This window comes from Thunnus maccoyii, chromosome 20 (assembly GCF_910596095.1).
Source record: "Thunnus maccoyii chromosome 20, fThuMac1.1, whole genome shotgun sequence".
In the NCBI taxonomy this organism is placed as follows: domain Eukaryota; kingdom Metazoa; phylum Chordata; class Actinopteri; order Scombriformes; family Scombridae; genus Thunnus; species Thunnus maccoyii.
In genome coordinates, this window is record NC_056552.1 from 19,729,300 (window position 1) to 19,743,880 (window position 14,581).

General features: G+C 39.8%; 1 protein-coding gene across 8 annotated transcripts in view; it reads right to left on the reverse strand.

Annotated features, from left to right (window-relative positions):
• Positions 1 to 1,854: 1,854 nt before the first annotated feature.
• The window catches only part of snx29 (sorting nexin 29), a 149,540-nt gene continuing 136,813 nt past the window's right edge, over positions 1,855 to 14,581 (reverse strand). Inside the window, exons 20-24 of one of the 8 annotated variants that reach the window (XM_042398261.1) lie at positions 13,787 to 13,926; positions 4,304 to 6,031; positions 3,420 to 3,979; positions 3,239 to 3,356; positions 1,855 to 2,100 (exon numbers count right to left, since the gene is read on the reverse strand). In XM_042398261.1, the coding sequence (XP_042254195.1) occupies positions 5,905 to 6,031; positions 13,787 to 13,926 (267 nt within the window). In that variant the 3' untranslated portion in view covers positions 1,855 to 2,100; positions 3,239 to 3,356; positions 3,420 to 3,979; positions 4,304 to 5,904. Of the gene's footprint in view, positions 2,120 to 3,238; positions 3,357 to 3,419; positions 6,032 to 13,786; positions 13,927 to 14,581 lie in introns of all 8 variants that reach the window. The other 7 variants (XM_042398262.1, XM_042398258.1, XM_042398256.1 and 4 more) reach the window with 7 other exon arrangements.

Genomic DNA, 14,581 nt, shown 5'->3' on the forward strand with positions numbered 1-14,581 from the left:
TGTCACTCAAAAGGTGTGTGCTCACCTCACATCTATTCATAAGTCAGACCTCTGCAGCTCTCTTAAATTAAAGAGCATTTTGAAGAAATGTGATAAATAGCTTTTAGTCTCTGGATTAAAAGTCAAGGATTTTTGCTCTCACTTTAGTTCAACATTTCTTTTTTAATAGTCTGATAAATACAGCACTTAAATTTCAAATTACAAATATGACACACACTCAAATACTCACACACGAGTCTGCTACAGTTGTGAGGCAAAAATATTCACACACATATGAAGGAGTATGAAGACAGACAGGATTGACACGAGTGCTTGTCATTAGCTCTCCTCCCTTAACTTTATCTACTGTACATGCTAAAGCATTTGATTGGTTCATCACAGTCTGCGAGGAAGTGCCATCCTGAGAGGCTCACTTGGGGCAAAGGAGCTCAACAGGTGCTCAAATAATTTGCTGCACATCCACTACTTTAATTGTAGTAAATAAAATGTAAAAGCACGAAAACATAGGTTGTAATGACTTTTAATCATCCAAAATTTGAAAATGTGGCCTACCTTTCACTTTGCGTGCTCACAGCCTGAGCTCTGTATGATGAAGGTACTCCCATTTGTCCCTCATGTGTGCATTCTGTTTCTCCAGCCTGAGAGGAGAATAAGTTTGCCTCATCTATAGCTTCAGAGCTGGACTCTGATCATCCACGTGATGCATTGCCTTCTTGTGAGGCTGATTGTAGCAGATCCGGTTGGGAAGCCTCCTCTGGTTTTGGTCATTCTGCTCTTCTTTTGATGCAAGCAGTTCTGCTTTTATTTTAAGGGTGTATAAAAAGATCCAAATTGTTACACAGTGCAAAACAACAAGTCAAACCTCCGAGGGATCACTTCCACAGTTACCCTTATGGTGTCCACCAGGTGTGCTTCATCAGTGGTTAATAAAGTTAGATCCACCCCTGATGTGTGATGTCAGTTCCCATCTTAAAATCTCTTCCTACACACATCCACATCTACCAAACTTAAAACACCTATCATAATAGTTACATAAGAAAGCTGGCCTGTATATGTTCAGAAACGTTTATTAAAGTTATTCACACTTTTAAACAGGTTTTAACTGATGTTGGACAAAGCTAAGCCAGGCACCTGTTGGCTTTTCTACTGTATTTTTGTTCTTTTCTATTAAAACCAACAGAAACATTAGATATTTGTGTCAGCGCCCTGTGTACTTGGCTTGCATGCAGCCAGTTGTGTGTGTGTGTGTGTGTGTGTGTGTGTGTGTATGTTGTCTAACATTGCCAAAAGCAGCCATCCAGATCCTAAACGGGCTTGTAACCAATTTTCTGGTCAATGGACAACGAGCATTTTGTACACCCTCGCCATTCCTCTCTCCACCGACCTGCTACAGCAAACCCGAAACAGCAAAAAAAAAAAGTCCTTTCCAAAAATGGCTGGGTGGTTTGAATAAAAGCTCAGAGACCGCTTAGTGAAGCAGTGAAGGTTAAAAAACAACTGGACAAGCGAAACAGATGCATGGAGGGCCACAGATGCTCCGAAGATGGATTTCTCAGTATCTATCCATCCATTAATGCATACAGTACATATGCAGAATATAATGCGTGCGTTGACGCGTACATCTCTTTACATAAACACATGCACACTTTAGTTATACACCTGTCTGTATTTAAATTCGCCATGCACACTTACCGTATGTACCGACACATGCATGAATGCGCAGATGTCGTTGTGAATAGACATGCACTCACACACAAAAGCTTATTCATACAGCAGAATTGCCAAATGACCTTTTGCCTTCATGCATAAAAACAGGCAACAAGTTTACCAATCACAACACTGACACAGGCTTCGTTAATGTATGTACACTGTACTTTATTGTTCAGCCCCTCTTCGATGTGACACTGATAGATAAGGCTTGACTGCTGACTAAGGCAAGGACAGAAATGTACACAAGAACAGACATGGCATACTGCAAGAGAACACTTTGGCTGCATCTCAATAAACTAATCCCGCTTCTTTTGCTTGTCGTCGCTCTGATCACCAGCCTCAAGGTACAGTACAGAGAGATTTCCTTCCTTTGCCAGCGTCCAGAGGATGCTGAGGGAAGGAGATGGAGCTGTTTGAAAGAATATTGATGCTTGTCATCATATCATGGCGACGTTTAAAACCTCAAGACAGGGTTAACCTGCATGTCCACCAGGAACCTCTCTGAACAACAATCTCTTCTTTTTTTCTTGGTATTATCAATGAAAGGCTTGTGTTTGTGCATTCTCAACAGCACCTGAGATATATTCAGCATTTAGAGCTTCAAGCCATAGGAGAAAAAATATTGACTTAGAGTCCTGTTTCAAACTAGAGACAAGCACATTATTTATCTTTCAGATATCTGGAAAAAAATAAAGGGAAGTTCCTGGTTGAAAGGATAAGGCTGGTGATAAATATATCTAGATTTTTTATATCATCAACAAAACCCATGAAAAGACCAAAAACAACCTTTTTTTGCCAGTCTCTCTGCACTTTCTGATTTCCCCAGCTTGTCTGTCCCTGAGCTAATTCATTCCTCCTGAAGATGTAAAACAAATCACAAATATATTTGTGAATTTGTAAAAATGGTTTAATCATTTCCTAAAACTAGCTTTTAGCAAGCCATACTCATTCAGGAGTAAACTGTGTATTTGTTGGAGCTAATTTCAGGGACATGTCAACCCGTGCAACAGTATGTCTTCATTGATATGTTGTTATCATAGAAGGTCTTTGGCACAGAGAGATAAGCTTTATCTGGCTTTGACTACTCTAGGTGTGTTTCCATCCACCAGTTTTTATTCGTATTTTCAATTTGCACATAAAAAAAACAGAGTGGAAATGCAAAAAAAATTGAAAAAAACTTGAAATATTGCAAAAAAAAAAAGTTATACTTGGCTGAGGTGGAAAAGTTGGCAGATCGATAAAAGCAAAGTGTAATGGATACAGATTTAGCAATTAAATCATGACGTACATGAAGCATGAGACTTAACCTACCCCGAACGTTTCCACTCTACTGAAGAGATGTAAAATGCTGACAGAGACTGTAACTCTCCTCAAATTAATACGTGAAACACACAGAAATGTCTGTGACAGGTGCTGTTTTAATTATGTCATCTCATTGCGCCCCCTTTTTCTGAAATGGTTTAAAGGGATAGTTCGGAATTTTTGAAGTGGGGTTGTGTGAGGTAGTTATCCATAGTCAGTGTATTACCTGCAGTAGATGGCAGTCCACACCCCACCCATTTGGAGAAGCAGGTGGAAGTACCGGCACGGAAGCTAAGCAATGTACTGCTGTGGAAAGGGCCAGCAGCAAAATGAATTTTAGCCACCTAAAAAAAAAATCAATATCAGTTTAAGTGTACGCTATATTTAGAATATTTTCACCGCTTTACCTTGCCATCAGACAGCGCTTTTCTTTGGCGCTACATTTTCTAAACCGTATAACTTCCATAATCCTACACATGCTATGCACTGACCCAAACAGCTGATGTACGGCATAATAGTGCCTGACATGTGTAGGAATACCAAGTTTTACGGTTGAGAAAATGTAGTGCCAAAGGAAAGGGCTGTCTGATGGCAACTTATCTTGATGACCCAACTCCAAATATCCGAAAAACTGCAGTGGATGGAAACGTGTATTAATTCAAATTTTCTTTTACAGAAATTCTGGAAATTTTGTAAAAGTCTGCACTTAATTTGGATGGAAACCTAGCTACAGACAATTCTTGTTAGTAGGTTACATTTGTTGTTGCTTTTGGTATTTTCATGGGATTTGCCAACAATAAGAGAAAGATAAGATAAAATAGCACCAGATTTGTCCTGCAGGGTTTTTTTCAACACAGCTTTCAGAGATCGATGTCATCCTGTGCATTACCTCAACTACAATATGGATATTTGTGCAGAGAAGATAGATCCAGCAGTGGTCCCAGAGACAAATGGATCCCAACCTTCACTGTAAAAGATGTCTATGAAAAGGCTACTTGTTTATTGTTATAATGGAGAGACTGTGACAATGTTGTCAGCATTACACAATATAGTCCAATGCAGTGGGATCTAGTGCATATAAGGCAGTGCTACACCAAAAATATCACCTGTTTCACTGTATCACAGCAGAGTATAGTCTTTAATAAGAAGACTAATAGAAATCCATGTTTACACATTACATGTCGTCTAAATAGGATGCAACAGTGCCATTTGTCAGACTGAGAAAAAGTAAGAATGTCAATATGTGAAATAATTTCTTAAAAAGCAACATTCGAAAGTTTTGTTGCTATACCTTCTTTTCTTTCCCATGTTGATGTTTTGGTCGGTTTTATTCTGTGAACGGTCTCAGGGAAGTCTGATGAAAAAAACAAAACAAAACTGACGGTATCCCTGTGTGAATTTCCTGACAACATCGCAGTGTTTACTAAAAGTCGGATACTTGTGAGGGTCTTTTTGTATAATAGAATAACAGCGTAATTAAAAACCCACAAGTGTTTGTTCACTTCCCCTCATAGACGGTGAACAGTGTCTACCATTTTGTGAGCCGACCCTTTGATTCAAGTTTTCCGGAAACCCTTCGAGTCACTCCTCGTTTGAAGATAGTCTCTGACTACTCTTGGGTAATCTGTACATACGGCATGAGCTTCTGTTTTACACACACTTGATGCTCAGCAGCCCTTTCCTTGCACTCTAACAAGCAGCTTTTCTTCAAGTGTTTAGTCATCGTTAAAACATTCATTTGCACTGTAACGCCGCATTAAATCCTAAGACACATTAGTTAAAAGCATTAGTTTAAAACATTTTTTTTTTATCGTAGCCAGTCCACCTTTGATGAAGACCCTTATTTATGTGATGTACGATAGTGTGGGGTAAACCGTACGAAACACACCTTGCAACTTTTTTTGATTGTTGAATAGGTTTCCCTTCCTTTAAACTCGTAAATTTTTCTGACATGAATTCATCCTACACATCACAGAAGATACTTGAAACTAATCTAAGACATGAGCATGTGAGAAAAGATATTTTTAAGAGGAAACAGCAAGAATTTATGCTTATTTGTGAAATTTCTCAATAACCGATTTTTGTGTTATCAGTGGTGCTTAACCCTAATCCTTTAATATGATCATCATGTGGATTTTAAAAGATATTTTTGATGATTACTGTTTCTCTGGTGACATCAAGATATGTTACACTTTCTGCAGATTATTATCTATAACAGCCATAATATTATAAATAACCGAAGTAGGAAAAAGGAATGCCCATTGCTTGGTGGTCCATGCCAGAGATTGTGAATCATCGTTGTCTAAAATGTAATGGCACCAAAATGCTGACACATTAGCTGAAAAATAAATTTCATTCCCAGAGAGAATACTTTAATGTACCCCCTCTTCACCTCTCTATGTACCCTTCCCTCCCTTCCCAGAGCAGGAAAGCAGCTACAAAAACACTGTAGGCACTGTGACCATGATACACTTTCACTACAAAACTGAGCATAGTAAGAAATAAAACACATCCCCGTCATCTCATGGTGTATGAGATAAGAGAGGGCAGTCCATGTGAGTCCATGTGCAGTTTATAGTGTCTTTCTTTCTCTCAGTGAGGTAAGAGGTGCTATATGATTGGGTCCATCGATAGGCAGCCTCTGGGGAGTCATTTATCCTTTACTCAGCCAGGCTGCACACAGAAACATTTACATATTCTCATAGACAGTCCTGTGATGTGAACGCATCCGTCTCCCCACCTTGGCTGAGGCTTTTTATCTGTAAGGCTTTGAAGGTCCGTTAGACGCCTTTAATGTCCTCTCACACTGTGAGCCTGTGTGTCACAGTCCAGGGTGGACCCAGGAGCGTTGTTATCCTCAGACTAGAGATTATTAGTTCAAAGGCTCTGGGGTTAAAGGTCGCCACTCTGGGGTTCAGGTCTGGTTTCCTGGTTGCGGCTGCGACCAAGTCTGGGGAAGCGGGATGACGTTTTGGACCGGGGAGTCTTGGCTCCGCCGTCATTGGCCTGGGGAGTGTCTCTGGATGAGAGAGAACAGTAGGAAGGAGAAGAAATGAGCTTAAGACTTTAAATGAACATTTGGTTAAGTTTATTACCAAGTTTATTATTCAAAACAAAACACTGATGCTGCATCTGGAGACTTAAATGCATCATTTCCCTTCTGCCAGAGAACATTTTCTGGAAAACCAGGCTCTGCCATAAATTCTACATTTACGAAGCTTATATATTTTCAGTTTTTGTTGACACTGTCAGAAAGGTGATAATTCTACTTTATGTTTGTTATTGAGGTCGTAGTGGGTGGTGGTGTACTGGAGTGCGTTATAATGAAAAGTGTTACTGGAGTGCACAAAATATTAGGAACACTATTCGATATAATGCACCCCAGTACACCACCACCGTCCACTATGACCTCAATAATAAACATAGAGTAGAATTATCACCTTTCTGACAACATCAACAAAAACTGGAACACAGGTGTACCTAATGATGTGGCCAGAGAGTGCAGAAACGTATTAAATTGGCTGTTGCTAAGCCTGTCCAGCTTTCAATTCTCACACAGCTCAGATGCAGTCTACAATGACAACAGTGGCAGATTTATCACTTGAAATTCTTGGTAATTTTTGAAACAAAGGGTCCTTGATTTCAGGCTGAATTAGACAAAAGACGACTTCTCATCTCTAACAAGCAACCGTTGATTTTGCCGGCTGAAATGACTACCATTGCTGGCAGATTTTATTAGCTGTACCTAGCTAGGTAATTAAGCTAACGTTAGCTCCATGAGTTGGTTGAAAACACTGTCTCCAGCTGACTTTTTAATATTTCCAGCTGAATTGTTTTTTGTTTTTGTTTTTAAAAGGGGTTCTTAAATATGCACTTGATGGCTACATACATGATATCATGCTACAAAACTATAACTAAAGCTGCATGTCCCACGCAACCCCATTTTGCTAGCTTACTTACTCATTTTGTTCGTATTTTTAAACATTTTGTCACTATGTCACTTTTATCAAGAGAAATAGCTTTTAGGATGAGAATTGATATGTTTGGCAAACATAACATATCTCAGGTAATGTTACCTGCAGATGCTGGAGTGTAAGCTTCCTCAAATCCGATAAGGAGTAGGTCAGAAATGCTAACATAATTCTAAACTATGATAGCGTTAAAGAGTGTCTTTCACACAATAGTAAAATACTACATGTAGTATGTACTAGGTGTGACAGGCCTTTTTTAAAAACACAGCCTCTAACCTTACAAACTAATGTTATTAGTTAATGATATGCTAACTCCTGACCTTGGAAATAACACTAGGTTACTACCGTAAAAAGTAAACTAGTTAGCTGGACATGCTAACGTTTGTAGCTTACATTAAAGCAGATAAATACACTGCTTAATCTATTCTTTACACTTTTGCTCTTTTGTTTTTGGAAAGTTGTCTTAACAAAGATTTAAGGAGTTTGGAGGTTGGTTTCTTTCTTCTTTTAGACATATTTCCAAAATAAAAAATGTCTCCTCAACATTGAGAGGCAGGCCTACCATGCTTAGTTATGAGAGAGAGAACATCTCGGCTAAGATGAGAAATTAATTCTAATGACATAAAAAACTATTGATGTGCTGTCTTCATTGCAGCACTTAGTTGGTCAGCTTTCCAGATATCCCTTTTAATACCTTTTTAATATTATCCACATCTAAACCCTCATTATCCCTGCTCTCACCACAGGAAGGAATTATTTGTGACACACAGCAGATCAGATCTCATTAATCTCAGATCTTGTGATGATGTTCAGACTTCCCAGACTTTCCTCAGGAGGAAATAATCTTGGCCACTTGATGACATCATCACCCTGGTTACCATGACTACCATCTTCACAACATGTGAACCCTTGATCCCTGAGTCTTATCAGATAACGATGAGGATGAATGAGAGGCACTTGTCAAAAGGACGGAAAAGCAAAGCAGGGAGACTGAATGCCTGGGGTTAAATGCTTTCTTGTTGTCTGAAACACCTTGTGGTCCCCTGCTCTACCTCTGAAGCATTTCATCCCCAAGACATCTTTCACGATGAGGCAATGATTGTGTCAGAGGAGTGGGGAGTTCAAGTGCTTGAGAAAGGGATTTTCAATAAATATTAAGATCAGAGGAAGAGGGCATTTCCATGTTGATGTCCAAAACAACAGTGCTGGCCTCTTTAATGATGCATCCCAGCTGGTAGAGTTGTGATTAAGGTTATCTGGGACATCTGGGCGGTCCTGTGTTAGGAGTGTGATTCCCACTCGGACAACACATCCTAAAAATAAATGCACTCATGGTGAGGTGCTTTGGCTACAAGTGTCACCACAAGCCATATGGTTGTATGGGAGGCAGCAGGCGCTGAAAAAGCAGCACAGTAAAGCTGAAAACACTTCACCACGGTGTGTCATATGACGCACATCACTCGCCGCCCCTAGCACCTACAGGAAGTGTTGTGCTGCAGCGCATAAATATAATAGTTAACTGGATGTAACTGCAGTCCTATGAGTACAGCATGGGACAACGAAATGCCATGGGTGAGTTGGCTATTGTAGTTGTCTATTTTTTGATTAATAACTTGAAAAAAATAATAATCTGAGCAGTGAGATTATGTTTTAAAAGCAGCAGATCAACAAACAATTAATTAGTTTTTCCCTTGTAGATGAAGGCACAAGTGAAATAATTAAAAGTACAGTGAAAAGCAAGCAACAAACTAGTAAATAACGTCTGTAGTTGGGCCAACATTGTCTTGAAGTACAAAACATCTTTTTCTCTGGAAAAAAGGACAGGACAGTGGCGTGAAGTGTGGGGGTTATACATAGAAAATAATAAGGGCGGCTCTTTTGACACACGCCGTTCAGCAGCGGTATGTTTTGGCCTTAAGAGCCAAGAGAGGCTGTGTGGTGTGGAAAAGGGCAGATAGGTGGAAGAAGCGCTGCCATGTAAGCACAAGTCAAACTTAGGTATGAAAAATGTATGGTTGCAAAGTGTCCGTGTCATAACCATCAAGATCAAACTGCTTTGGGGGGGAAAGCATGACGAGCCAATCTCAGAGCAGCCTGAACTTTGTTAATATGGTGAACGTTATTCCTTTTCCTCTGGGTAAAAAATGTACATTGAGCAGCAGCTCTTATTGCCGTATCTCCACGGCACCAGGCGAGTTCAATCAAGTGCAGTCACACAATTTGAATGTGACCAAGGTTGACCAAAAAGTGATGCGACGGGGAGTTATATCAGCAAAAATCATACTAAATTGGGGGCAGCATGTAGAGTTGAAACTGCATGCCATCTCATTTATTCATATCAAACTGGGTAAAGTAGCTAAATGTCCTAAATTAATTAGGCTTATAGATTTTTTTCTGGCTCTCAGCATGTGCTTGTCCCCCCATTTGGACATGATATTGACTTGTGCAGGATAATAACTTTCCCAGGCACTGCTGGAATATTAATAATTTGACTGCAGAGGAGCATAATTAGAGTAAACTGGTACACAAACAAAAGCATGCATCAAATTGATTGTCTAACAGCAGGAGGTGGGGTGCTGTGAAAAGTACAGGCTGGATAATGAACTATTCCGTCTGTATTTCCTTCCACATACACACAGACAGTAAGCCTCTCACGTAAAGCAGACACACCAAAAATTTCAGCCAGCACGATAAAAGGTTACATCCTCATTCTGAAGTCAAACTGCTCTTGACAGTGAAACAAAGGTCCGCAATACTTTTTTTCTGAGGCAGTAGGTCAATAAGACGAGAGCCCACACTGAGTGTGTGTACTTTGTGTTCTGAGTAAAGCATAAATGCGTTGAGGCCGAGCTGCATACTAAGTGGTAGCAAATCTATGGAGAGGTGTGACCGCGTTGCTGTTCCAGACAAGTGAGGAAAATTGCAGCATGCAAGTCAAAAGAAGTGAGTGTGGAGAGACGCAGAGAGATCTGTACACATCACAGCTCTCAAGCACAAATAAACGTTTAGTACAGCCGGACCCGTTACTTATAAATAAATTACATATCAGTGGTAGTGTTTAACTAAGAAGTAAGTTAATGATCACCTTCAGTTGGTGATCATCATTGAAAATACAATTAACAAAATACACAAAACTATGTTATTTGACAAAACAATCCCAACTCAAGGTCCACTTGCAGTACCAGCTTTTTCCAGGGTTTTCAACTGTCGTTCTTGACATTCATTAATTCTTCGATGCTCAACTTTTAAGCCAACATGGCTAAGAATAAACAAGACTAAAAATACACGGTCATACTAGTAGCTTTGTGAAGTAGTACTTAAATGGTGGTGCTTTGAGCTATATGCTAATGTTAGCATGCTAACATGATCACAATAACAATACTAACGTGATGATATTCAGGTATAATGTTTGTCATGTTCGCTATATTATTTTAGCATTATGTTAGCAATATTATGTACAACTAAGGCTGATGGAAATGTCATTAGTTATTAGGTATGTAGGTACTGTGTAGTGCAAGTGAAAAGATACACCAGGTATGCCATTCACTCTTACTTTTATATACTATCTGTGAAGGTGAGTATAATCAAATAGCATGGCCTGATGTCAGTGCTTTCATCAACCACTGCTTAGTTTAATCAAAGCAGTGGGAACCCTTCCAAGTACGTTTTTCTCTCATTAGTCTGAGTGACTAATTATGACAAAACTCAACCAGAGGATTGGCGTGGGATAAGGTTTTTGAATGACTTAATTTCAATCTAATATTTCAAAGAGGTGACAAAGTAGTGACTTATCTTTGGCTTTATGGCACTGAAACTAACATAATAATTCACTCCATTACCAGTAACTACCCCTTAATTTTATGAGGTGTTCAGGTCACTGCAGCATCATTAAGGAGTTTTGAGATCCATCTGGCCTTTGAGCAACGAGTGCCTCAGCAGGAGATCGGGAGTGCTGAAGTCCAATCTGTCTTTCCCCTTTTCCTCTGTCTCCTCAGACCTTCCCATGTGAACCCTCCCATCTTTCTTTCCCTCCGTCGTCTGCTGCCCTTTTCCCTTCATCTTTCTCACTAAACTGCTTCCTGTCATTTTCTCTCTCCACTGGCTTTTAATTCTCTTAATGCACCTGAACATCTGCCATCTCATGTTTTAATCTCTCCACCCTTATATAGCCTTTGCCATTGTGTCACGAATCTGCCAGTAACAACATCTGATGGTATTGTGGAGGTTCAGAGGATAATTGGCTTTAAACAGATAATGGCAAACAAATGACAAATAGAGACACACTCAACATGTTGTGAAATGCACTTATTCACTTTCTTACTGAGACTTAGATATGTATATCAATATCACTCTCATGTCTGTTCATTAAATATTAAGCTACAGCCAGCAGCTAGCTAACTTAGCTTAAGACTCCAGGAAGTTACTGCTCCAGGCCAAGAAATAGTCTGGCACATAATCTCCCCAACACCGCAACATGCTGATTTATGCCTTAAGACATACAAGATAAAATATGATGAGTTAAGAGGCAGATTAGGTAGATTATTTAACCTTTGGACAGCGCCAGGCTAGCCATTTCTCCCTGTTTCCAGTCTAAATGCCAAGCAAAGCTAAGGTACTAAGCTAACTGGCTGCTGGCAGTAGCTCAATATTTACAGTACAACTGTGAGAGTGGTACTGATCTCATTGTAACTCTCAGCAACATATCAAATAAGCATATTTACCAAAATGTGACCTATTGCTTTAAAGAAAAGTAGATCTGACGTTTACCCATTTGTAATATTTATGAGTGTCTAAGCAATGTATGGCATATTTGACAAATTGTTTTTTTGTTTGTTTGTTTGCAAAGTATGATTTCCACTTATGGTCAGGCAGTATTCTCACTTTCCTCTCCACTTCCCTCTCCGTTGATGTCCACACTAATCAGGCTTTCATCCCTCATTATAAGACTAGCACAGGTTTGATCACACCAACTGAACAGACAAGACAGTAACATCATCATCAGTAACATCATGTATCTGTGACATCAGTAACATCAAGTATCGTGACACTGGCAGGCCTCAGAGTAACATCATAACAAAGGGACTCTGTGGCAAGAAACTGTAGCGTTTCACACACACACATGAACCAGGACTATAAGGGTTTGTTGATTTGTGTTGATCAAATGTCGGCTCCAACTCCATTGAGTCACAGCAATGAGGATTCCAGTGTCAGCACAGATCACAACAGGCCATGACAGAGCTGCATATGCAAGTGAAAGTCCTGAACTATCAACTCTCTGTCAGCTGTCGCTATTTAACTTCATCAAACGCAGATATGTTTGTAGCCTCTGTGAAACATGTTAGATGATATGATCCTCAAGATGTCGTCATGCAATCTCACTGTTGTTGTTTCTTTGTTGCGTCATCTGAACTTTATCGCTAACTTTTAAATACAACAGCCAAAGAGTTTTGACCAATAACAAGGATTAAATCATTTAGGCTTTTTACACCACCAAGTAGACCACCATGCAGTATCTGTGTAAGACAGACTTACATACTATATGAATGAAGATAGAGTTAACTCTGAAAAAACAATACCGTAATGTGGGAGGAACAGCAGAAAGTAGTCTCATGATGTCACGAGCAGACTCAGCTCGCTTGACACTAATATTTCATGCCATTCATGCAATAGAAAAGTTCCCATTTCAGCTCAGAGATATGAGAAAGAGAGACATAATTATTAAGCCTCTCGCTGCAGACCAACTACAGACCACAGACTAATGAGCTGTCTGTGCTTTGGAGGTTTTTATAGGCCTTTGAGTCCACTTCTATTCTATTGGACTACAGCTTTTGGACAATTACTTCTCATTTTGAATGTAACTATACTAATGTACAATATTAAATATTGATAATATTGTTGCTGTGTGGCATGCCTTGAAAAGCCTTGTAAAATGATATAATTTTTCTAGCAACAAAAACTTCCATTCCATCAAAATAATTAAAGCTATAAACATAAAAATTCCATTGGCTTTAAACAAGCCCACAGAGGGAGGAGTTTACGTCTATGTAAATTACTCTACGTTGTTGTTGTTGTTGTTGTTTTGGTGTCATGACTCATGATGATGTCTCCAGAGAGGAAATGACATTCCAGTCAGACGGTGTGACAGGTCACGCTCGCTGACTGATCGCAGTGAGTGGAAAAACGATGCGAATATTGACAGGAAATGACTGGAACATCTAATTTTCTGATGTAGCCTGGTAGGTAGGTGGGTGGCCGAGGCATCATGCACTTTCACACATGCTACTCTGAGTGTGTCTCTGAGTGTGTGTGAAGATGTGTGCGTGACAGAACATATACGCTGTATGTGTGAATATGTGTATGAGTGTAAAACGTAGGGAAGTTTGTTTACAAGGGATTTGACATTTTCAGTGACATTAATCCTCCCGCTTTGTATCCTGTAACTGCTACTATCACTACAGCTGTGGCAGCTAATTCTTCTTTAAAATGTCGTTCATTGAATTGATATGAAACTCTTGCTAAAAACTGACAGTTTTTCCGTTTTAGAGGTCGTGTAAGTATAGAATTGGATGTCTGCGGTGGTAAAATCAGGATTCACACCTTTGAATCTTCCTTTCTCTCCTTTCTTTTTATCACATTTCCTGATTGTTCTCGTTGAAAATGTCAGCAATCTTTCACAGATAGGAGCCCTGCACCTGGACGCATGTACTGGCATCTATTCCACACACACACACACAGACACAACTACACATGCTCACATAAAAGCTCAGATCCTGTATTGAACACGCCTGTGTGTGTCCACTTACAGACAGAAAGGCAGCAGAGACAGCAGGGTCTCTTTGGTAGGGCGGGCTGTGAACTCCGGCAGCGTCTGGATCAGTTTGTTCATCACCATGCGAAGGTAGCCCTGCAGCTGCTTCCTCCTCTCCTCCACAAACTTGGCATCCTGCAGACAGAGAGAAACACAAACACAGAAGGACAAAGAGAGACAACAACCAATTAGTTTTTGTTTTTCTTCAAATGGTGCTTTGAAAGCTGAAGTTAAAGCTGCAACATTAAACTTCTTCTATCACATTAAAATAATAAATCAGTGGGATATTTTTAAGGATGAGGATAAGTGTTTTTTTTTTTTTACTTTTTGGTTGACTTTTAATTACAGTTTATTCTTCCATGTCGTTGGCTGTGCACATGCAGCTTTCCTCAGCCTCAAGTCAAACAGCGGGCCTCATGCGAGAACCTCTCATACAAACAGATTCATTCTTAAAATTGCTGCTCCTGTGTCTCTCTGCAGGTCTCTGTCCAGCATCATCTTGTGTTGCAGCTGACAGTGTAACATCACCTGTAGACTATGATAGTCTCCTCTAATATCTCTGTCACATGACCGGCTCCCATCGAGGAGCGCTTTGCTTAAGAAAGATGTTTTTTTAGCATCTAACTCTAACATTCCCTCTTTATTACTGTCACAGTGTAGAGCTGCTCTGATGACATGTTAGCTCGATTCATGTTTTCTAGTTGTTTCGGATCTCCTACTGTCATTCCTACATTTGCGTTTGCCTTCTGATTTCTGAAAGCCGGACTTGAAGCTGCAATGTGCTTTTTTA